This window comes from Myxine glutinosa, chromosome 1, assembly GCF_964187855.1.
Source record: "Myxine glutinosa chromosome 1, kmMyxGlut1.1, whole genome shotgun sequence".
Taxonomy (NCBI): domain Eukaryota; kingdom Metazoa; phylum Chordata; class Myxini; order Myxiniformes; family Myxinidae; genus Myxine; species Myxine glutinosa.
In genome coordinates, this window is record NC_136261.1 from 307,774,574 (window position 1) to 307,800,082 (window position 25,509).

Here is a 25,509-nt window from a genome sequence, read left to right on the forward strand (position 1 = left end):
GCTCTTCAGCAAAGGACTTCTGCGACTCACTGGGACTGACACAATCTGTCAATTTCCCGACCCGGATCTCAGTCAACGGAGCATCTTCTCTTCTGGACTTGGTTATGACTAACTTCCCTGAGAATGTCTGCTGCTCTTCTTCTGCTCCAATCGGCTCATCTGATCATGTGCTTGTTAAAGTGGACATCTCTCTGACCATTCTCAGAGAGCCTCCTCAGCGTCGACGAGTCTGGCATTTCACTCAGGCCAACTGGCATGGTCTTCAAGCAGCCATCAATCATCTGGACTGGTCTCCCATCTCTACCGCCTCTGACATCAACTAATCCTGGTAATTCTTCCAAAGTAAATTGCTCTCTCTCATGCACAGATTTATCCCATCTCGTCTTCAGTTGTCATACCCTTCCTCCCGTCCATGGTACACGGAATCTTGTGGTGAGGCTGTTGCCCAGAAACAACTTGCTTTCGTCTCCTGGAAAGCAAATCCAACGGAAGGAAATCTCATTTCCTTTCACAAAGCCCGAAACAAGTGTGTGTCCACCCTCAGGAGAGCCAGGAAACAATATCTCTCCGTTCTCAAGACCGAACTCTCTTATCTGTCTCCCTCTTCCAAATCCTGGTGGCGTCTGGTCAAATCTGTTTCTGGTGTTTGTTCCCTCCCTCACCTCAAACGGCTAAACGGCTGACTCCGCACGTGAAAAAGCTGAATGCCTCAACTCTGTGTTTGCCTGTAAATCTTGTGTCCCAAACCCATCCCTCTCTGTACCCACCGTACCCAGTCGTACCCAGCTGCTCCTGGACTCTGTGTCCTTTCCTCCTGACAAGGTGGAAAAGTTTCTGTCAACCCTCGACTCTGATTCTGCAACTGGACCTGACGGCATCAGCCCACGGGTCCTAAAATCCTGTTATTCCGCTCTTTCACTCTCTCTCTCTGTTCTCTTCACCCTCTCTTTTGCTCAAGGTCATCTGCCATCTGCTTGAAAATCAGCCAACATCACCGCTTTGCACAAAAAAGGTGCAAAAACAGATCCTAGCAACTACAGACCAATCAGCCTTCTCCCAATTATCAGCAAAGTCATGGAATCCATCATTGCTTCAGATATGAAATCTTTCCTCTTCTCCAATGGCTTGTTCTCTGATCATCAATTTGGTTTCAGACCTGGTCACTCTACTCTGGACATGCTGCTTCTGCTTTCTCAACAATGGATGGAGGTCCTCAATGCCAAACAGGATATTAGAGCCGTCTCCCTTGACATATCACGCGCCTTCGATACGGTCTGGCACCCCGCTCTGCTCACCAAACTCTCCTCCTTTGGTATCCATGGAAATCTCCACGCATGGCTGGCGGACTTCCTCTCTAGCCGTAGTCAACGTGTGGCCCTGAATGGGTTTCTCTCATCTCCTCTTCCTGTTCAGGCTGGAGTTCCCCAAGGCAGTGTTCTGGGCCCTGTGCTTTTTCTGGTCTTCATCAATGATCTCTCTGACTCTCTTGAAAATCCTCTATCTCTTTGCTGACGACTCTACTCTCTGTCGCTCCATTCCTCATCCCTCAGATCGGCAGTCTGCAGCCTCCTCTCTCTCTGCAGACCTGGACAAAATCACAGACTGGGCAAACAAGTGGAACATATCTTTCAATCCTGACAAATCTCACACTCTTACGATGTCTCTCCGAAAAGACCGACTGGACAACCCTCCCATCCACTTTCTGAATAATCCTCTCCAATAAGTTCTGTCACTCAAGCTTTTGGGTCTCACTATCTGCCATGATCTTTCCTGGGAAAACCACATTTCAAATCTGGCCTCCAAAGCCAGTCGCCGACTGGGCATCCTCCGTCGTGCGAAGTCCTTCCTTGGCACACCTGAGCTCCTCACCACATACAAGGCTTTCATCCGCAGCTCAATAGAATACTGCTCTCCCCTCTGGGCTGGTGCTCCTGCCTCACACCTAGCTCGTCTTCACGCTGTTGAAACCAAAGCGTTCAGAATCATTGGAATCTCCCGCGATGAAGCTAACTCCAAGGGCCTTTCACTCACTCACCGCAGGCAGGTTGGTGGTCTTTCCGTCTTCTACCGACTCCTCTCTGGCCTTGCCCCCCCCCCAGCTCTCTCTGGGCTCTGTCCCCCAAATATTCCCACAGGTCGCACAAGATCTGCCTGCAACCCTCTTATGGTTAAACTGCCAAAAATCAAGACTCTCTGCTCACCTTCACTCCTTCATTCCTCTTTTCTCCCATCTCTGGAACAATCTCCCTCACTGTCTTCAATCCCACTCCACCCTCCAGGTCTTTAAAACAGCTGTTCACCACCATCTCTTATCTTCCCCCATCCAAAACCTTGATCTTTTCTACGCCCACTAACTTCACCCCAAATCCACTTTTTTGAAATACCAACTTCTGTACTGGAAGTCCTTGGTGTCCTTGTGTTTTATACTTCTCCCACCCCCCCCCCCCTTCCCACGCCTCCTCCCCTCAAGCCCTCTCCCTCCCACACATCTCCCTGCTCTCAATTGTTGTGTTTGTGTGCTTCCCCTTCTCTCCCCATCTTGTCTTCCGCTCCCTCTTTTTATATATTTTGTTTGTCTGGTTGATTTGTTTGTGAAATAAATGTTAGCTCTTTCACGAGCCTCGATTCAGTACACACAAAAAAAAAAAAAAAAAAAAAAAAAAAACCCTATAATAAAGCCATGTACCAAATCTCTGTTGAATATATTGTTGCGAATATGGAATTTGGCCTCCATATCCGCTTGTAAATATTCCCCTATTTTCTCCAATACTCCCCAACTTTCCCCAATCCCCCATTCCCTAGTCCCATTGCATGTAAATAACAATCAGTAGAGCCGACCTTCCCCTTATTCCCCCATTAAATGTCGTGCCCAGGTCCACCGCACCACACGTAGACAACTTTCGGACATCTTCCTAGTTATTCTTATTCTATGTCAGTTAAGGCCTCGTTTCCATTAATTATGACTCTTCGTTGCACCAGAATGTGATTATATGGCATCAGTAGTGAGTTTAGGACCTTTCCCATACCTCCTCCCATCTTCTTCCCCAAACAACAACAATAACAACAACTACAACTACGACTACAACAACAGAGGGGCGGGGAGTGTGCGTCCTCACACCGGCTCGGTTACCCGCCATGACCATGCGCTCCACGGCGTTACCCCGAAGGGGCTGGCTGTCAGCTCCTCGTCAGGGGCGGAGCCAGTAACCCCCCCACGCACCCAATGAGAAGCAACGTGCCGATTCCATCTGGGGCGGAGCTAACGAGCCGAGGGCGTGTCACTCCCCGCCGGATATACGCGGCCCCGCGCCGGATGTGACGTGAGATGCGCCTCAGCTTGGAGAGAGAAGCCACCGCCACCCCCAGCGCGACGATACCTCCCCGCATCTTTGGACCGGACCGTACTGTACCCTGCCCCGAGCCCAGGAGGACCTGGAGCCATCGATACCTGCCTTTCCTAGCCATCAAACCCCCGTGTGAGTCAGCCGTTGTCCCGTTTGTCTGTCGTCTGTCCGGGGTTAATATAAGAGTGTGTCTAAGTGCCTGTCTTTCTGTGATTATACTTCTAGCCCCTGTAATCTGACCTTTCCGTACGAATATAATCTCCTCCGGAGGTCTTGAGAATCGAAACCTTGGTGTCGTATTGTGTTATTGTAATCCAGCCGGGTGTCTTCTTTTTCTTATTGAGCCAGCATCGCGCGACTAGTCAACGTTCGGGCACAATCGGGTAACTTGTGCAGACGTGGTCATACCATAAAACCGCTCGGTGAATAACATCCAAGCCACGTCTGTAACAATTGGTGTCGAGGAGTGGAATTCGAACCCGGGACTAAATTTATTAGGCCCAAATTTTGGGAGGGAAAATCGATTCGGAGCGCGTACTGCGCTCGACGAAATTATAACGAAAAAAAAAAAAATTGGATTTGTTTTACGAAACTCGAATTTTGCAAGTCGCGCTATGGCGGATCAAGACGGCTGGGGTCCGGTAGGGGAGAGTGAAGCAGGGTCGGTCCAGGACCAAATTGAGGGACATGAGGAGAGCGAAGCAGTGAGGGCGGCAGGTTCGCAAAATAGCGCCGTCACGCACGAAGTAGCGGGCGCGCAAAATGGCGCGCTCGCTCACGTGGTTGAAGGGTCCCAAAATAGCGGCGCCGCGGAGGGCGAGCCTGCGGTGGCGGCTGGGGACGCTGGGCAAACCGGGTTTGACCTCAGATTATTCTTGACCCAACTGAATGCAAAAATGGATAGGATGGAGGGCCAAATGAGGGTTGATAGTGGGCGATTAGAGGGCCAAATGAGGGGTACCAGTGAGGGATTAGACAATAATTTTAAGGGATTAGACAATAATTTTAAGGGATTAGACAATAATTTTAAGGGATTAGACATGAAATTTGGGAAATTAGACGATAGATTAGGGGAAATACAGGAGGGGTTAACGGGGGTAGAAAACAGAATGGCCGCTCAAGAGAATCAAATGGAAGGGATGCAAAAGGGGTTAGAGGGGGTAGAAAATAGAATGGCTGCCCAGGAGAATCAGATAGAGGGAGTGAAAAATGGGTTAGAGGGGTTAGAAAACAGTATGGAAGGCAAATTGAGGGACATGAGGGACCAAGCGGAAAGGGAAGTTAAACAAATGGAGCAGCAGATAGAGGGGGTCAGAATGGGGGTAGAAACCAAACTGGATGCTCACAGGGAGGAAATGGAGCAGATGAGGGTGGCATCTGGGCAGGAGATGCAAGTGATGGGAGAGGAGATCAGAAGAGGAGTGAGTGAGGAGGTCGGAGGAGTGCGCGAGGAGGTGAGGCACTGTGAGGAGCACATGGAAAAGGAGGTGAGAAAGGGGACTGTAAAGTTACAAGGGGGCATAGAGGACCTGACGCAGGAGGTGGAGCAGCTGACGGTGGGACAGACGGAGTTAGTGGAGCAGGTTCAAAGGAACACTGCGGTATTAGGAGGTTTAAAAGCGACACAAAACGACATAAAAAACGACTTGATAGCGACAAAGAGGGAATGTCAGATGGTACGTGAGGGACTGACAACGAGGTTGGACGAGGTGATAGAGGTAATGGAGACGAAGGACCGGCAGGTGAGGACGCACCTGGAAACGGTCAAGGTAGCCTTAGAGGATGAGCTTGAGGAGACGTACCGGGGAATAAAAGAGGTGAAGCACAAATTAGAAGAAGTGGAAGAAGGGATGAGCGAAATTAAGAAGCGACGGAGAGGGGATAAGAAAGAGATAAAAGAGGAGATAAAAGAATTGGTCCAAAGTCTGTGTTTGGATCGTGATGATGTGCTCATTAACCGGATGAGGGATTCGCAGGTGATGGAGGAGAAGCGAAGAGGAAGAGGACCCGGTGTAAGTGGTGACCAATATGGTCGTGCGTATGATGCGCCAGGGGATTTAAGAAGCTTGGGGGTCGAGATAGACCCGGGTGTTCGTGAGAGGCCGTGGGTGAAGTGTGCGACAGGTCTGGTGTGCGAAAGAGGAGGTGTGCGAGACAGTCCGACTCTGGGGTGTGTGAGGAAAAAGTGCGTGCCAAGGAGTGAGTGTGCTGGCGAGAGTGAGTCGGTCGTAGCGTGTGTGCGAGGGAGCACATGGGAGCGCGGTGTGGTGGGTGTTACAGAGGGTGTGACGGGAGAGTGTGCACAGGAGTGTGCGCGAGAAAGGTGTGTGACGGACAGGTGCATGAGGAAAGAGTGCGCTGTCAGAAGTAAGGAAGAGTGTCCACCTGTGGTGAGTGTTACAGAGGGTGTAACGGGAGAGTGTGCGCGAGAAAGGTGTGTAACGGACAGGTGCATGGGGAGAGAGTGCGCTGTCAAAGGCAAGGAAGAATGCATGCCTGTGGTGAGTGTTACAGAGGGTGTGACGGGAGAGTGTGCGCGAGGAAGGTGTGTAACGGACAGGTGCATGGGGAAAGAGTGCGCTGTCAAGAGTAAGGGTGAGTGCGCTGTCAGGAATGGAGGTGGAAGTAGTGAGAGTGACATGGAGCGTGAGTTAGTTGTGACAGGTGAGCGAGGATGTACACCTGGGATGGAAGGATGCACACCTGGAATGGTAGAGCGTGAGTGGGAATGCACGCTGGAGTTGGTGGTGAGGCACGTGGTTGGGTGTGCGAATGAGGGCACACCTGTGATTGTCACAGAGGAGGTGACCGAGGAGGGGGCGCGAAGCGGTGTATTGGTGAGGTGTGCGACCAACGAATGTGTGCCAAAGTGTTCGGTGGTCAGGTGTGTGACCAAGGCTGTGAGTGGAATGAGAGTACCGAGGTGTGTAAGGAAAGGTACGAGGAGCATGGGCACGGCTGGATGTGTGAGCAAGGAACGGGCTGCGGGGTGTAAGAATCCAGGTGAAGCATCGACGTTAGACGGGATAGAGTTTAGAACGACTTATAGCCGAATCGGGCCCTCGGTGCGTGCTGGGCCTCGCTTTGAACGGCCGCGTCCAGGCTCCACTAGGCGGAGCTGGCAGCCCGATAGGAAGGGTCGTTATGGCGACCACGTTTTGTTGAGACGTGCCGGCAGGTCGAGATCGGGACATTGGATGGCTCCACGCCGAGGTGATGCGTGGGATCTCGGCCCGGGTAAGCCCCCGTCCCTGCACCGAGTGCCGGACGCATCCAGCCGCTGGCACAAAACAACCAGCATCCATTGCTTGGCTTTACGAAGCCGGGCTTTGGACGGGAATTGGCGCACCGAGAGGTATTAGTGAGTAGACGGGTGATGAGGTTAGTGTTTTGGACCCAAAATTAGAGAAAAACAAAATTTGATGATTGGCAAGGGATTGGCAGTAGTGATTGGCAGATGATGGGTAGTGATTGGCAAATTTTTAATTTGTTGAAATTTGACGTGCCAAATTGGTAGCGAGAGACCCCCAATGTGGTGGGATGGCAAATCCATCATCCCTCGCGGGGGGGCAAAGGAGCAATAGCTTATGGGGTGTATGGCAGTGAAAACTAGCCCGGGTGGGTTAGGATATTGTGTGTAGGGATCTAGCGAAGATGACAGTAGGTAACGTTAAGGTTAGTTAGTGACTGATACCTGTAGTGGGGACGCAGGTAGATTAGTGTGGATTATAATGACGAGGGAGCGCAATAGTTAAAGGGACGACTGGGAAGCGCAAGTTTCAGAAGGGAGTAGTTAGCTGAGATGATGCCGTGTTTGTGAGAATTGAACAGGTGTGATTGCACAGGTGTGCAACTGGACAGGTGTGTGGAGCAGTGTATGAGTAGTGAGTGTGTGGATCAGCGCGAATGCGCTTGGGGAGAGAAGGGTGCAGGTGGCACCAGGTGTGAGAGCACAGGTGTGCAGGTACAGGTGTGTGGAGAGAGTTGGAGTGAGTGGTACGGAGTGGTGTGCATGGTGCGAAGGTGTGGATGGGGGAAGAGTGGACCCCTTTCACGAGCACCCGGGGCGGGTAGTGTAAGTGTTAGGTAGAGGGTGCAGGTAAATTGTGGTTGGATATTGGCATTTGTGGTGCGGTTGCAGAATGGTGTTGTGAATGGGTGCATTAGTGTTGTGGAAATGGCTGGGCGTGTAGCCTGTTAGTGTGTGTAGTTGGTTGGGCACTCCACCACTGTGAGGATGTCGGCCAGGTGAGGCCGCAGGTGGGCTCTGGGAGCCGGTAGTTGTGAGTGGGTGCCTGAGGATCCCGGGTGTGGATCGGGCAGCCCAGTGCCAGAGAGGGCACGGAGTGGGGAGAGAGCCAGAGGGCCTTCCCCTGGTAGTTAGGTTAGGGTAAGGAGCAGGTAAGCTCGGAGGCAACTGCAGTGGTGGAGGTGTGCAGGTGGGTAGACCCACTGGGAGAGGTACACGTCGCAGCCCAGAAATTGTACGAGGGCACCGGGAGATGAATCGGGGGAGTGAGACCCCAAATTGAAGAGCACCACAGTTTGGCCAATGGGAATTGGTTTTTTAGAACCCATAGTGTAAGAGGGCCAATGGTTTGGCCGGAGAAAGACCCCGGGTAGTGTAAAGTTGTTAAAGTCATTTAGGAGATAGTTAGGATTGATGAACCTGTCGCACCATACGCAGCCACTTGCCTGTGGTGATGATGATGACTCCACACCTGTGTTTTCTTTGTTTTGTGCAGGAAATGAGATTGCTGTGAGGATTTGTGAGACGCATCACGACGTGGATGAGACATTGGGGTGATTCCATCTCTCCCTCCTTAGGAGGGACTGATGATGAATTGGTGATGGCAAATTATGATGTTGAGTTGAAAATGGCAAATTTGATTGGTTAGGAGGGAGAGAAGACGAATTTGGTATATGGGAGGAACGGGGAAGACAGTAGGGATGGTTGTTGATTTGTAAAGTAGATGTTTATGGGTAGTGTTGTGTTTTGTGGATACAGTAAGGGGTAAGGGAGGGGCCATGTAGGTTACCTGGTGGGGGGGGGGGGGGGCGTACGATAGGAACGTACCTGTCTCACCTGGTTCCCATGTGCCCCCAGTGTGCATCACCTTACATTGCGTGCACTTTTGCGCCCTTACCACCTTACTCACTTGTCTGCTTCTTTTGTCTCCCACCTCCGAGGATCTGGCTTTGGGGTAGAGAGAGAGGAGAGAGAGGTGCTGGCTGCGCAGTTGTGGGCCTGCACTTTCGCTGTTTGCTGCCGGGATCGATACACCATATGGACCGCAATGTTTGTGGCCACCCACAATGGACCGCAGTTCGTTTGCGGCCAAGCACCACCCGGGGATGGACCTATGGGTCAACGTGGCACCTATGCCATAAAGGTGAACCACTGTTAATTAACACCAAGTGCACCACAAGAAGAGCAAGAGACACCTGCAGGGTTAGGGGTTGTCGCATTTATTTTTAATCATTGAACAATGGTGACTGCACCGATTGGTGGTGGGGTGGTGCTTTTGATGCTCGGGAAGGGTGCTCTGCACGTTATTAAAGGCCGTCGGCCACAGAGCACTCGTGGGTTGGTGTATCGATGCTGGCAAGCGCGCTCTCTCTATGCATAACATCTGCATGTGTTCCTCCAAAGACAGGTCCTGGATCGTAGTGTAAATAGCAGCGTAGTCTTGTAAATAATGCTCCCTACCGGCTGTATGTTTAGTTTGAGGATTCTTTCCGGATTCGGTTATCCTGTGGGTGTGTTTCTGTGAGGAGAAGGGTGCAACGTCGCAGGGGGACATATTTACTCATTTGTGAATATCTGTAAAACTGTCGCACTCAGGGTAGAGTTAATAGTAGAGGGAACTACATTGCGTGCCACACTAAAGTAGGTAAAAATTTATCGGGTCGGGACGCCCCGAGGGTAGAGAAGGGTGCAATGTTGCGAATATGGAATTTGGCCTCCATATCCGCTTGTAAATATTCCCCTATTTTCTCCAATACTCCCCAACTTTCCCCAATCCCCCATTCCCTAGTCCCATTGCATGTAAATAACAATCAGTAGAGCCGACCTTCCCCTTATTCCCCCATTAAATGTCGTGCCCAGGTCCACCGCACCACACGTAGACAACTTTCGGACATCTTCCTAGTTATTCTTATTCTATGTCAGTTAAGGCCTCGTTTCCATTAATTATGACTCTTCGTTGCACCAGAATGTGATTATATGGCATCAGTAGTGAGTTTAGGACCTTTCCCATACCTCCTCCCATCTTCTTCCCCAAACAACAACAATAACAACAACTACAACAACAATTACAACTACAACTACGACTACAACAACAGAGGGGCGGGGAGTGTGCGTCCTCACACCGGCTCGGTTACCCGCCATGACCATGCGCTCCACGGCGTTACCCCGAAGGGGCTGGCTGTCAGCTCCTCGTCAGGGGCGGAGCCAGTAACCCCCCCACGCACCCAATGAGAAGCAACGTGCCGATTCCATCTGGGGCGGAGCTAACGAGCCGAGGGCGTGTCACTCCCCGCCGGATATACGCGGCCCCGCGCCGGATGTGACGTGAGATGCGCCTCAGCTTGGAGAGAGAAGCCACCGCCACCCCCAGCGCGACGATACCTCCCCGCATCTTTGGACCGGACCGTACTGTACCCTGCCCCGAGCCCAGGAGGACCTGGAGCCATCGATACCTGCCTTTCCTAGCCATCAAACCCCCGTGTGAGTCAGCCGTTGTCCCGTTTGTCTGTCGTCTGTCCGGGGTTAATATAAGAGTGTGTCTAAGTGCCTGTCTTTCTGTGATTATACTTCTAGCCCCTGTAATCTGACCTTTCCGTACGAATATAATCTCCTCCGGAGGTCTTGAGAATCGAAACCTTGGTGTCGTATTGTGTTATTGTAATCCAGCCGGGTGTCTTCTTTTTCTTATTGAGCCAGCATCGCGCGACTAGTCAACGTTCGGGCACAATCGGGTAACTTGTGCAGACGTGGTCATACCATAAAACCGCTCGGTGAATAACATCCAAGCCACGTCTGTAACAATATTAAAGCGTATGGAAAAAAAAGTGCAGAAAATCAAAGGTGGGATGGAGAGACAGATGGATGAAGCATACCGATTCTCCCCACCAGGTATGGGACTCAATAACCAGTCCACAATGGATGCTTTGGTGAACCACTCCAAAACTATAACAAACTAGTTCATGTTACAAATCGACACCTAGCAGCATTAAAACTGTAGAAACATGCAATAAGCCGCTATTTTGAGCTTCGTGAAGCGAAAATCAACCGTGGTAGTTTTGCACAAAAGAGAGAATCCCTTTTGCAGTTTCAGCCTAATCTGTGGTATGCACATGAACACAGTCAAATCTCAAAAACGTCATCCCGCAAGCAACGGTCACCTCTCATACGCAATGGTCATGCACATACACTACCGGTCAAAAGTTTTAGCACACCTCAATTTTTCCAGTTTTTATTGAAATTTATGCAGTTTAATGTCTCAATGTACTCTGAAATTAAGCATAGAACAAATAAACAATTGGAGATAAAAACAATAAATCAGAGAATCATTTTGTTAAACAAAATTTAATTTAAGTTTTTGACTCAGCAAAGTAGCCACCTTTTGCAGATATAACCGCCGAACACACTCGTGGCATTCTTTCTACAATGGAAAACAAATATTGTTCGGGAAGTTCTTCCCAACACTGTTGCAGAAGTTCCCACAAATGTGTTGCACTTGTAGGTTGCTATGCTTTCACCCTTCTGTCCAGTTCATCCCAAACCAGCTCGATGGGGTTTAAGTCAGGAGACTGTGCTGGCCATTCCATGATTTGAAGCCTACCGTCTTGTTCTTGTCCTCGAAGGTAGTTTTGACATAGCCTGGAGGTGTGTTTAGGGTCATTATCTTTCTGTGGGAAGCACCCCTGACCAACTAGGTGTATGAACCACCTTTAGAGGCCATTTCCCCCACAGAGCGGGGGTTGGCCTTTTTTGGGCACCTTGGTCCCCTTTTTGAAGCAATGTTTTATGGCCGGATGCCCTTCCTGCCACCAACCCTGTTAGTCGCCTCTTGCGACACACAGGGAATTACCAGTGAACTGGTACTCAATTTGCCGACCTCAGAAGGATGACAGGCTGAGTCAACCCCCCTGGCGTTAATTCAGCGATTTACCAGCATTCGAACCCAGGATCCTAGGATCCCAAGCCGGCACCCTAACCGCTAAGCCAACACGAGGCGTATACCAGAGGGTATTGCATGGTGCTGCAAAATGCTGTGGTAGCCCTTTTGGTTCAGGGTGCCAGTCACTCTGTGCAAGTCACCGACTCTGGATCCAGCAAAAGAGCCCCAGCAATCACGCTTACTCCTCCATGTTTGACAGTTGGTGTCACACACTGAGGAACCATCCTTTTCGCCTGCTCGACGGCGTACAAAAACCCTGCGTGATGAACCAAATATTTCAAATTTTGATTCATCTTTTCATGAGACCTTCTTCCAGTCTTCAATAGTTTACTGGTGGTGCTTCATGGCCCAGGCAAGCCTCTTTTTCTTATTTTGCAATCTTAGCAATGGCTTTCTTACTGCCACTCGACCTGTCAAACCTGCAGCTCGAAGTCTTCTCTTCACAGTTGAAACTGAGACTTGCTTGCTTCGACCAGTGTTAAGCTGTAGTTGAAGCTGTTGTCCTGTGAGCCACCTATCACACAAGCTGTTGACTCTCTGAAACTTGTCTTCTGATTCTGTTGTGGCTTTGGGTCTGCCAGACCTCTTCCTGTCAGAGTTTCCTCCAGTTTCCAAGTGCCTTTTGATGGTGAAGGAAACTCTACTCACTGACACCTTGGCTTTCTTTGCAATTTCTCCAAAGGAAATACCTACGCTTTTAAGGGTTATAATGGTCTGTCTGTCTTACTGCTTACCTTTGTACCATTTCACGTTATTCACTGGACTTGAATTGCTTAAATTTCAATAAAAACTGGAAAAATTGAGGTGTTCTAAAACTTTTGACCGGTAGTGTATATGACTCAAACAGTAACAAGAAGCACTCTGAGCTCCTTGACTTGAGCCAAATTTCTTGACGTTTGTTCAAGGCTGTCTCTACAAAAAATGATTGAGAAAGGTCTAGCAATGAAAGATAATGCTGCGAACCTGAGTATAAATTTCATGCATTATACCTAATTGTCTGTTATGCCACGTCCTTGTCATTGCAATTTCCTTGATCCTTTTGAGCCCAAACACTTAGATATAACATCAAAGGTAATCTCAAACATGTGCGCAGACAGATAAACAAACCTTGCTCATCATCATCATCCACACCCTCTGCCTCCATCGCGCTCTCATCTTCATCGTCATCTTCATCGTAGTTGTAGTTGGGATCATAGGTCAGGTACTTGAGGCAGAGCTCGATGATAACTGGGACGTGAGGGGACACCTCCTTTGGACACCTGACCCACACCGAGCCAACACAATTGAGTAGATGGTCATTATTACAGGTCCCTTAGAAAAGTCAATGTCAATGCACATAAGAGGCTAAAAAAGGGAGCGTTATCAACTTTGACCTTTTTAAAATAGCCTTAAACCGAGTTTAATGGTTGAAATCCGAATGGTAACCATCAATATGTAATCATGAAACTAAAGTTTCATGTCGTAAGGTGATACATGCAGAAATTTTTTTTTTTTTTTTTTTGTATACAAGATCGAGGCTCGTGAAAGAGCTAACATTAATCACACAAAAAGTCAAACCGACACATAAAACACAAAATAAGGGGAGCGGAAGACAAGATGTGAAGAGAGGGGGAAGGACACAAACACAATATTTGAGAGCAGGGACATCGAGAGAACTGTGGGATGGAGAGGGCTTGGGGGGAGGTGGGAGAGGTATAAAACATATGGACACTGCAAGGACTTCCAGGAAAGAAGTTGGAATTTCAAAAAAGTGGATCTGGGGGGAATTAGCGGGGGTAGAAAAGATCAAGGTTTTTGATGGGGGAAGATAAGAGATGGTGGTGAACAGCTGTTTTAAAGACCTGGAGGGAGGAGTGGGATTGAAGGGAGTGGTGGAGTTTGTTCCAGGGGCGGGAGAAAAGGGGAATGAAAGAGTGAAGGTGAGTAGATTGCCTAGATTTTGGCAGTTTAACCATAAGAGGGTTGCTGGCAGATCTTGTGCGACCTGTAGGAACATTTGGGGGACAGAGCACAGAGAGAGCTGGGGGAGCAAGGCCGGAGAGGAGTCGGAAGAAGACAGAAAGACCACCAACCTGCCTGCGGTGAGTGAGTGAAAGGCCCTCGGAGTTAGCTTCATCGCAGGAGATTCCAATGATTCTGAAAGCTTTGGTTTCAACAGCGTGAAGCCGAGCTAGATGTGAGGCAGGAGCACCGGACCAGAGGGGGGAACAGTATTCCATTGAGCTGCGGATGAAAGCCTTGTATGTGGTGAGGAGCTCAGGTGTGCCAAGGAACGATTTCACATGACGGAGGATGCCCAGTCGGCGACTGGCTTTGGAGGCCAGCTTGGAAATGTAGTTTTCCCAAGAAAGATCATGGCAGATAGCGAGACCCAAAAGCTTGAGCGACAGAACTTCTTGGAGAGGATTGTTGAGAAAGTAGATGGGAGGGTTTTCCAGTCGGTCCTTTCGAAGAGACATCGTAAGAGTGTGAGATTTGTCAAGATTGAAAGACATGTTCCACGTGTTTGACCAGTCTGTGATTTTGTCCAGGTCTGCAGAGAGTGAGGAGGCTGCAGGCTGCCAATCTGAGGGATGAGGAATGGAGTGGCAGAGAGTGGAGTGATCAGCAAAGAGATAGAGAGGATTTTCCAGAGTCAGAGAGATCATTGATGAAGACCAGAAAAAGCACAGGGCCAAGAACACTACCTTGGGGAAATCCAGCCAGAACAGGAAGGGGAGATGAGAGAAATGCATTCAGGGCCACACGTTGACTACGACCAGAGAGGAAGTCCGCAAGCCATATGTGGAGATTTCCATGGATACCATAGGAGGAGAGTTTGGTGACAGAGCTGGGTGCCAGACCGTATCGAAGGCACGTGCAATGCACCAATTATCTGTGTATGTATGTATTGCAACAAAAATGCCTTAGGATGTAATTGGTTAATTAATTGTACACCGCTCCTTTCCTATTCCATCTCCAGGCACTGCATGACGTCATCGCCGGGCACCGAAGGCAGCCCGGCAATGACGCATGCTGAAAGGGAGTACTCAGTTTTCACTCCGGTTTCTTTGTTTGTCCAGGACTCCAGGTTTACATCTCAGCCATCCTTTGAACTAAGAAGCTGAAATTTGGGCACAATAGTGCGCACGTGCTTTGGCAAAAACTGTATTTTTGGTTTTTTTTGATAAATCAATTAATTGATTAATTACTGAATTATTATCAATTAATTAAGGACTTATTTATTTCCTTTCTCATCTGGGCAATATTTCAGGCACCTTTAGAGATAGGAAGCTGACATTTGGACACAGCAATGACCAAGTGATTTGGTTGTAAAGGGTATATTTGATTTATTGATGAATCAATTCATAAATTAAGAATTTAATTATTTGAGTACTTTTTTTTTTTTTTTAAGTTAGATTCGGATGAAACAGTGGTGGTTTAGGTATTCTATTAGCCAATTGATTAATAACTAATTATTTTACCATTATTATTTATTTACATTATTAATCATTTATTTATTTTCTTTCTCATCTGGGCAATATCTCAAGCACCTTTTGAGATAGGAAGCTGATATTCGGTCACGACAGTGACCAAGTGGTGTGGCTATAAAGAAAATTTTTGATTTATTTATTAATAAATTCATCGATTAATTATTTATTAATCAATGAATCAATGAATTATTTATATTTTTTCAATTGATGCCTTATTTAATTAATTTTCAAAAAGTTACAGCTTTGGATGAAACACTGGTGGTTGAGTTATGCTATTAGCCAATTGAATAATTATTTTACGATTATTTTTTATTTTCATGAAGCAATTAATCAATTAATTATTGTACAGTGTCCGCCTCTCCCTCCCAATACCATCTATGTGTGCTGTATGGTAGTATCGCCGGGCACCCTGGCATTGCCGCGCTGGAAGATGTTATTTATTTATTTGGCATGGGGGTGGTGTACTTTGAATGTATCTGTACTTGTTAGTAGTTATTTATTATTCTGTGGGGCTAGATCAGTTGTCTCATAATTACTCTAACTAGCAAAGGGGCCATCCTTATGGGCAGCAGAAAGAAGAAGCAAGACTTGGAGTACGTGTCACGATAATGCTGTTGTAAAACACACAAACAAACAAACGTCTTTTTTCTCAAGTGGGGGGTATTGGTTCGGGGTTAAATGGGACAGGTAAAAGATAAGGCAAGATAGGGGGTAGATAGGGTTTATGGATAGATAAAATAAATTGTTTGATAGAAATCAATTTATTAATCTATTTGAAGCACTCGGGATGACGACAACACTTAATTAATGATTTCATCGCTGTGCGAAAAAAATCTTGCAGTGCCAAAATGAATCCTTCCTCTGAAATTCTGACTGTTCTGCAAAGTATACTTTTATATTTATTTGTCATTCTACAAATAATTCCCAAAGCGACAGTTTGTTTGTTGCACGTTTTACAGCAGCACTTCAAGTTCTGCTTTCTCTTCCTCCCATCCATAAGGACACGCTCTTCAAAATAATAAACCAGTCAAGTCGATGGCGTGCCATTGCAAATCCCCATGCTTCCCACCTAAAGCAAAGCTAAAAGATGGCAAACAAACAGGTCCACCAGGAATGACCCAATACCAAATTTGAGTAAAATATTTTTCCCACTTTTTGGCCCTGTGACCTAAATTCCCCACCCCCTGAAGTATGAGCACGGGGTAAAATAAAATAAAATAAACACATTAGATATTTCATTCATCTCCCCTCTCCCCCCCTCAGCCTGGTGTTGGCTTAGCGGTTAGGGTGCCGGCTTGGGATCCGAGGATCCTGAGTTCGAATCCAGGTCGATCGCTGAATTAACGCCAGGGGGGTTGACTCAGCCTGTCATCCTTCCGAGGTCGGCAAATTGAGTACCAGCTTGCTGGGATGAATGATCCAGGTGTGTACCCCGGTTTAGAATAGGTACACCGTATCCCTGCGCATCGAAGAGGCGACCAAGGGTTGGCGTCAGGAAGGGCATCCGGCCATAAAAACATTGCCTCAAACAGGGAACCATGATTGTCATGGGGCCCGCAAGGCTAACCCCCGCTTTAGCGGGGAAAATGGCCTTAAAACGATCATTCATTCATATTCATTTCCCCTCTCCCACCACCCAACCCCCTCCCCTGGCCCAATGTTGATGGCATTTGCAAAGTTAAATTATAAAATGAGCCTGCATTTTGGGTTTTTGACCTCTTGACACCACCCCAGGGGGCACCATCTTGCCATGTGGTGAATATAACTACCGAGTTTGGTGAATTTCTGCACAACCGTTTATGAGATATGACGGACAGATAGACAACAGCCCCCTGTAAAGCGTGGGGATATTAAAAGTTTCAAGAAAGCTTTATGAAATTTTTACCTGCGCACAAAGGACTCAAATGCTTGGATACAATATTCTCGCAGCTCGTCATCCTCAACTTTACAAAACTTCACTATCAATGGTGTAATTTTCTCCAAGTATTCCCCTGCATTGCACAAGAGAAAAAACAAAACACAAAACAAAAAAAACAAGTAGTTGTCAGTAGAAGCAGGCAGTCTGTAATTTGTCACCATCTATTATTGCACATAACTGGCTAACCCCCGCTCTAGCAGGGAAAATGGCCTTAAAATTCCTGTTGTTGTTGTTGTTGTTGTTGTATTATTGCACATATGCACCCCTCCACTATCCTCTCCCAACAATGGCTGAAACATATCCCCATTTCTTTTCTGAAGATGAACCGTGGGTCTTTCAGATATCAGGCCCTTTTTAATCCTTTGGTTATCACAACAGACTATGTCTGAATATATGCCTACATTTCCAATGGAAACATCATTCAGACCCACAATCAACACTCCACAGAACAAATATGAGTGGAAACCTTTTCAGGAGAACCAATTATGCATGTAGAAAAAGCGAACTCGTGGAGAATATGTTGAACATGAGAATGAAGTGCAATTACATTTCAAGGTTCGTAATAAGGGGTTTTGTGTAGCATTGAATTAGTCCCCATCCGCTCCCCGTACTCTCTCCTCTCTCCCGCCCCTCCTTTCTCTCCACTCCCCCCTCATAATATTCCCGTCAGCGAAGCGACACCTCATTGCCTGGCAATGCCAGGTACCTTTGCTAGTCTATAATAATAAATTTACAGTGTCTTCAGAAAGTATTCACACTCCTTGACTTTTTTACATCTTGTTGTGTTACAGCCTGCATTTAAAATGGATTCAAATGAGATTTTTTTTTTGTCACTGATCTACACATAATACCACATAATTTCAAAGTGGAATATGTTTTTTGAATTTTTTACAAATCGATTAAAAATGAAAAGCTGAAATGTCTCGAGTCAATTCAATCAATTCAATTGTCAAGTCAATTCAATTGTCAAGTTGTCAATTCAATTGTCAAGTCAATGTCAATCAAGTCAATTCAAAAAGTCAATTCAATCCCTTTGCTATGACACTACAAATTGAGCTCAGGTGCATCCAATTTCCTTTGATATGTCTTTACAACTTGATTGGAGTCGACATGTGGCCAATTCAATTGATTGGACATAAGTTAAAAAGAAACACTTTTATATACAAGGTCTCACGCTTGACAGTGCAAGTCAGAGCAGAAACTCAACCATGACGTCCAAGGAACTGTCCAAAGAACTCCGAGATATAATTGTTAGGAAGCATAGATCAGGGTAAGGGTATAAAACTATTTCAATAATTTGATTTCAAGCAAGTGATTCTCCTTAACTTATGGTGAGTTAAGTTGGTGAGTTGCAGGTGCCTGCAATATAAAAATCACTCATTCAACCAGTTTGAATAAAGAAAAGGAGTAATTCTGCTATTTCGTGTCACAGTGTGTACCGCAATGAGCATGGAGAAAAGAAAGAAAACCAAAGAATTGTCTGAGGAGGTCAGACAAGATTGTAGCCAAGCATGGACAATCTACACCTGGTGTGTTGGCCTAATGGTTAGGGCGGCAGGCTTGGGATCCTAAGGTCCCGAGTTCAGAATCTCGTTCAGCTGTTGAATTAATACCAGGTGAGGTTGACTCAGCCTGTCATCCTTCCGAGGTCAGTGAAATGAGTACCAGGGTACTGGGTCCTCTCTCAAGGAGGTTGGTGGCAGGATTTGCACTCCTGCAGCTGTAAAAAAAAAAAAACCACCTCATTCGTAGAACACAGTAGTGTGTGGGGATGGTGCTGAGGAGTCGTCTAAGGATGCAGCCACGTGCTGATCGAGCGTACGCTCATATATATATATATATATATATATATATATATATATATATATATATATATATATATATATATATATATATATATATATATATATATATATATAGTAACGGATTTGGGAAACCCTGCACTTGGTGTAATTATTGGAAATATCACCCTCTGTAAATAGTAATTCTTTGTAAATACCTCCATCTGTGTAAAGGTCAAAGGTCGTCCCCTTAGCTAGTCCATGTACAAGCACGTAGCCAATCATAGAACCTCTCTGTAGTTATTTCTTTATTCTATGTTAGTTTAAGGCTCTGTTTCCCATTAATTGACTCTGCATTGCACCAAATCAAATAAGATAGATCCCCTAAAATATCGCCGTGGCCTCCAAAGCGCCAGCACGGCGGCGTTTCGCCACCGTTGCATTGGGTGGGGTTATTGGCATCATCATCGCCCCAAACTCCATTGAACACGAGGTCATCTCGGAGCAGAAGGTGGGAGGAGTCAGCCAAGCGCCAGGAACAAGGCGTGGCTTTGCCAACGCCTCATCAAGGGGCGGGATCGGTGAGCCCTCGCGACCAATCAAGGCCGAGGCGAGCTCACCGATGGGCGTTTCCAAAAGGCCGGCAGCTTGATCGCCACGCGCCTCATAAAAGGAGGTTGGGAGGGACTGCTTAGGGAGATGAGTGAGGAGGACGCACTGAGCAGTTCAGTTGAGGAGGAGTTGAGTTGGGTTGACCTCAGTTGAGTTGAGTTATCAGAAGATTGAAGGTTTGAAGAGAGGAGACGCTGTTTGCAACCAGCCCCGGCGCGCACGCAGCTTTGACCCGCTGCTACGCGGGAACCAGATTGCCGTGGCATCGGTGGCCGTCGACTTCCAGCCCGACGTCCCGTGCGGGATCAAGCTCCAGCCAGCGTCCAGCTGAACCTTCGTCTCCTTCCAGCCATTAGTTCCTGCCCTCATTCATCCATTTGTGTACGTGAGTTTGTCTTGTTTGTTCTGTCTGGGGAATAAGTAAGACTGTATAGATAAGCTAGAATTGCACTGTGTCTTCCTCTTCTTCAAGTTACTTTCGTTTTCTTTCCTCCTCCCTTGGTTTCTTCGATTGTGTAAATAGTAGTTAATAAATCCCTGTTCTTCCTACCTTTGCCTTCTTTTCTTCACATCCTTTCGTCTTTGTGATTCCCCCCATTGAGCACCAGTGGCACGATTTGGCCAACGCATAAGGATCGGGTTAGTCCTTGCTAATGGTTAGAACCGCGGGCTGCTAAAACCGCTCGGCAAAATACCATCTTGTCCGTGGTTTCGAACGGAGCTATCCACCGGCTTCGTGGCGAGGTTGGCGGAGGTGTACGGGACTCCCTTGACCAATCACCTCGGCCAATCTCACCCCACGAAGAAGCCGGATAGTTCCAGGACCGGGGAGACGGCCAGCTTAACAGGACAAGGGGATTAACCCCCCCTTGCTAACGGGAGAGCCGTCCCCCGTTTCCGTAACTATATATATATATATATATATATATATATATATATACTGTATGTATATATATATATATATATATATATATATATATATATATATATATATATATATATATATATATACTGTATGTATATATATATATATATATATATATTGTTATAGATCGCGGTTAGATGTTATAGACCGAGCGGTGGTGTAAGACCGCGACCTAACAAACTCACCCGATTCACCCAGACTTTGGCCGTATCGCACCGTAGCTGCCCAATGGGGAAAAGACAAAGGCGACGAATGCAAAGAGGAAAAAAGAAGGCCAAGACGAAAGACAAAAGGTTTGAAATATTACTACTGAATTTATTTACTATTTACACACAAGCAACAAAAAGCAATTCAGTTTATTTACAAGTACAAGACGCAGATGACACAGTGCAAATTTAGCTTATCTACAGACTTAACTAACCCAGGACAGCACAAACAGAACACTGACTCACGCGGGGAATTGATGATAGGACTGGCGGGAGATGGATGGCTGGCGGGATAGGGAGGTCCACTGGTCCTTCAGCACGATTGACTCGTTGGGCAGCCGCCGCTCCTCCGCGGCCGTGCTCCAAACTGCCGTCCAGGCCTCACGCTGCTGTGGCTGCTGTTTCGGTGGCTCCAGCTGCAGCAAATGCAGTTGCGGTGGCTCGAGCTGCAGTTCAACTCTGGACTTCTTGGTTGGACTCAACTCCTTGGACTCCCTCTCGTCTCTCGGTAAAGGCTCATCTCCCGTCTGCCTGTCTGGTCCAAACCCTCACTCTTTCTTCTTTTCTCTCACTCCTCACCACCGCAACCACTGACCCTCCTCTGGCAACCGACTCAGACCAACTCATCTCTCGTTGCCACACCCCTGCCTTGGGTTATATAGGCCCCCCGCCCCTCAACCTTTGCGAACCTCCCCCACCGCTCTTCCTCCGCCCTCTGTAGCCAAACCCCTGGCTCATGGTTGGTCGAGCGGGGCTGGTTCACTCCTCCCCCTCTATGACGAGGTGGAGACACGCCTTTCTTCCCCAACCCTGCCTCGTGGCCAATGGCGGCAATTGGATCGGAGGGGAGGTAATATGGGCAATCGAGGCTTTTGGGGATGGGAAGGAAAGGGGGTCTATTCTCTTTCACTGGTGCAATGGAGTACTTTTAATTAATGGGAGACACAGCCTTATCCTAAAACACAGAATAAGAGATAACTATCAAAAGAAAAGATATATCGTGACCTACATGTATGTTTTTCTATGGACTAACTACGGGAACGCCCTTTGACCTTTATACAACCACAACGGAGGGAGGAGGGGTGATATTTTACAACAACCTTTTACAACAACCTTTTACAACATTTTACCACCACCACAAAATAAAAAAACACATTCTCATATTCACAACAATATATATATATATATATATATATATATATATATATATATATATATATATATATATATATATATATATATATATACATATATATATTGTGAGAAACCACCGGTGAAACCACCTGTTCTCACCCAGATTTGGTGCCCCGCCCACCGCGTGACGTGATCTCCTTTGAGCCTCACGCGATTGGTGGAGGGTCAGAGAGCGCGGTCGCCATCTTGTGCAACGGACGCGGCTCGAAGGCTCCGAGTGGGAAATCTCAAAAGGGCTTTCCTTGAATCCTCACGACAGCCGAGTTGGGCTGGTCGATTACAGTTCGGTATTTTACGAGCGAGTAACTCCGGAAGAGAACGAGTGATTCCCGGATCTCGTAGATTGGAACCGCGAGTGATTGCCTGCTTCGTGTTGGAGCTGCTGGCCGACCGTTCCTGCCGGCCTTGTGCGGTGAATTCCATCCTGTTACCCTCCGAGTCCCGGAGATCGTCGATTGGAGCCGCGAGTGATCTTACCTGCGTCCTGTTTGGAGCGTCTGTTGCCGACAGTTCCTGCAGGCTTTGTGCAGTTTATTCCATTTTGTTACCTTTCATGGTTTTGTGATCGAGCCAATAAAGCATCGTGCCTTACCCCTTGAAGGCCGATTAAAACACAATTGTGTTTATTGAGTTCTCTCTGTCCACTCCGTGGACTACTTGAAGCCCGGACATTAACGTCCGTATTCCGTGCTGGGAACCATTTCACAGCCGGGATCGCGACAAATGGGTTGCTCGTCCTAGGATCTTTCAAGTGAGAGACATTCGAATTGAGACGGGAATTCGGCATCTGCATCTTCTCTGCATCTTCTCACCAGCGGACGCCGTCTTGGAGGAACTTTCTCGCCGTAGGACGCTGTCTTGGGTGGTGCTTCACTGCAGAATAAGTGAGCCTCGGATCCCTCCAAACAACCGACAAAAAAAAAACGTGAGTATTTGTACGTGGTATTTTTCTCATTGGCAATTTGATGTGCGGGTGATATTGTGTAGTTCGTGTCGTATTTCCCCAACAGAGCGTTGTGTTTGAGCGTTGTGTTTTGTGCCTTGTCTTATGATAACTCGTAGCCAAGCTATGTCGACCAGAGAAGTGAGAGTTCAACCTGATCATGTTGACAGTCACGTGGGTGGCGATGTGAGCGACGCAAGCAGCCTTGACCCGGTCACTCAACCCGAGATGTTAGGAAGCGATTCCATCATGACTAAATGCATGCGTTCGCCCTTCTGGACCGGGCTGACTCCGGTTCAACAACTTGACATGTATAACAGGGAGAATGACAGGGCAGAGGCAGAGCGTGCGGCAGCAGAGAGAGAGCGTGAGAGAGAGAGAGAGCGTGCGGCAGCAGCAGAGGCAGAGCGTGCTGCGGCAGCAGAGGCAGAGCGTGCTGCGGCAGCAGAGAGAGAGCATGCGGCAGCAGAGAGAGCGCATGCGGCAGCAGAGACAGCAGCAGAGAGAGAGCGTGAGAGAGAGAGAGAGCGTGCGGCAGCAGCAGAAGCTGAACGCGTCAGAGAGCATGAGTTGCGAATGTTGACTGAACGACCGCGGGCAGAGGGGTCTGCTGCAAGAGTCCCGGAAACTGTTCATGTTCGTTTGCCGGACTGGACGGGAGACACGAAGCCAGAAGCGTATCTGGAGATGGCGGAGAAGTTGTTGGCTGCCGGTGGCATTGATGAGAGCTTGTGGGTCGGCCATCTTGTGAGCCATCTATCTGAGAGGGCGAGGGAGGTATATGCGAGGATGGCAACCGAGGACGCAAACAAATACAGGGCATTGAAGGCCGAGATTTTGAACGCCTATGCGGTGTCCGCATGTATTTATAGGAGAAATTTTTTCAGCTGGACTCGTGAGTCCAGTCAAACCTATGAGGAACATTCGCGGGCCTTGTTGGAACAGCTGCAGAGATGGTTCAAGGGGAGCAAGGTTGAGTTACCTCAAGCGGTTGCGGAACTCCTGGTGCGTTACCGTATCGATCAACAGCTTCCGCTTGACTTAGCATTGTTTCTTGTCGACAAAGACACTGTTTCCTTGGCAGACTGCGTCAACCTTATTGATAAACATGTTTTGGCGTGCAAAATGCTGCAAGTCACGCAGTCGCGTCGTAAGACGGAGGAGTCTGCGATCAAGACCGCCCCCCGTCTGCCCGGCGGCTGGATCGAGGGGAGGGGTTCTCCGATGCCCTCCACTGGTGGCGGTCGCGAGCCGCAGACCAGGGCAGGGCCCTGGTGCGATTTCTGCAAACGCGTGGGGCACGGTGAAAACCGCTGCTTCTCTAATCCCGCTAGTCCGGCCTACCGAGGCAACCCTCCTGTTAAGTCGGAGGGAGATCAGTGGAGCTCATCCGCCGGGCCCTCGCACACGACGGTGGCATCGGTGACCGAGGTCACTGCCACCGAGGCTAATTCCATTCATCCACTGTACCAGGATTATTCAGGGACAGCCTTAGTGGGTGGCCCTGATTCGATGCTGAAGTTTGAGGCCCAATACCTTCGGGATACTGGGGCGACACGGTGTGTTCTCCGGGCGGGGGTAGTTCCGGCCTCTCAGATGCGTTATACCGGCGAGTATACCCTCCTTCGGGGCATTGACCGGGTTCTTGGCCGGTATCCCCTTGCCCTCCTCGAGGTCCGGAGTGACATTTTTAAGGGTCCAGTGACCTGTGTGGTGGTACCCTACTACCCGATACCCGGGGTCTCCTTGCTGATTGGCAATGATGCCATGGCCAGGGAGGAGTCATTGACTCTGACCTGTGGGGGGGTCACTAGATCCCAGAGTAAACAGGCGGAGAGAGTGGCGGAGTCAGACATATCTTCACTCTGGCCCGAGGAGCCTAGAGCCTCGACTCCAGTTCCCGACGGTGACGTTGCGTCAGCTGAAGTCCACCCGAGCCTCCCGTCAAGCCACCCTCAGGTGCCGTGCTCCTCAGGGACCGCTCCCGCCATGTCGCGATTCAGCAGGAACGCTAATGCTAAGGTATATGTGGGAAACCTGGGCAATGGAGCAGCGAAAGCCGAGCTAGGGAGGGTCTTCGAACATTACGGACCACTCCGCAACGTATGGGTTGCTCGAAACCCACCTGGATTTGCAGTTGTTGAGTTTGAAGAGCCACGAGATGCTGAAGATTCGGTCAGAGCCCTTGATGGAAGGTTAATTTGCGGATCGCGTGTGTGCGTCGAGATGTCGAATGGCATGTCGCGGCGGCCTCGTTTCAGACGCCCTTTGGTCCGCAGGCCTTTCGACCCGAACGATCGATGTTACCAGTGCGGTGAAAGGGGTCATTACGCATATGACTGTTGTTCTCGACACCGGAGGAGTACCCGCCGCTCTAGGTCTCGGCCCGTTTCCTGCCTGTCAACGCTTCCCCCAACTTGAGTTTGGCCCCCTTGCCTCTCTATTGTGCTTTGTGTGAAGTGTAACTCTTGTAGGGTAGATATTAATGTGGTGTAGGGTGTTAAAATTTGTGTGTGAAAAAAAAAAAAACCAAACTGGTTCATTGTTAACCTGTTAATGCCTGTTAATTGCCTGTGCGTTAATAATTGCGTTATTGTTGCGCTATTGCGTTGCGTTGTATTGTTGCGTTATTGTTGTTAATAAGAGTTAATAATTGTTAATTGCGTTAATTGCCTGTTAGCGATTACCGCCATCATCTTGCCATGTGATTTGCACCTACTACAAATACTGGTTTTAAAAACGCCGTCTATTCGACGGGGTTTTTACTTAGGGGGGGAGGACCGTGAGAAACCACCGGTGAAACCACCTGTTCTCACCCAGATTTGGTGCCCCGCCCACCGCGTGACGTGATCTCCTTTGAGCCTCACGCGATTGGTGGAGGGTCAGAGAGCGCGGTCGCCATCTTGTGCAACGGACGCGGCTCGAAG

The 25,509-nt window shown here is 48.2% G+C and overlaps 1 protein-coding gene across 2 annotated transcripts in view; it reads right to left on the reverse strand.

The window, feature by feature from the left end:
* LOC137439854 (cullin-associated NEDD8-dissociated protein 1) overlaps positions 1 to 25,509 on the reverse strand; it is a 125,859-nt gene that overhangs the window by 34,128 nt on the left and 66,222 nt on the right. For both annotated transcript variants that reach the window (XM_068136026.2, XM_068136017.1), the window contains exons 6-7: positions 16,889 to 16,994; positions 12,638 to 12,789 (exon numbers count right to left, since the gene is read on the reverse strand). In XM_068136026.2, coding sequence (XP_067992127.1) covers positions 12,638 to 12,789; positions 16,889 to 16,994 — 258 coding nt within the window. The remainder of the gene's footprint in view (positions 1 to 12,637; positions 12,790 to 16,888; positions 16,995 to 25,509) is intronic.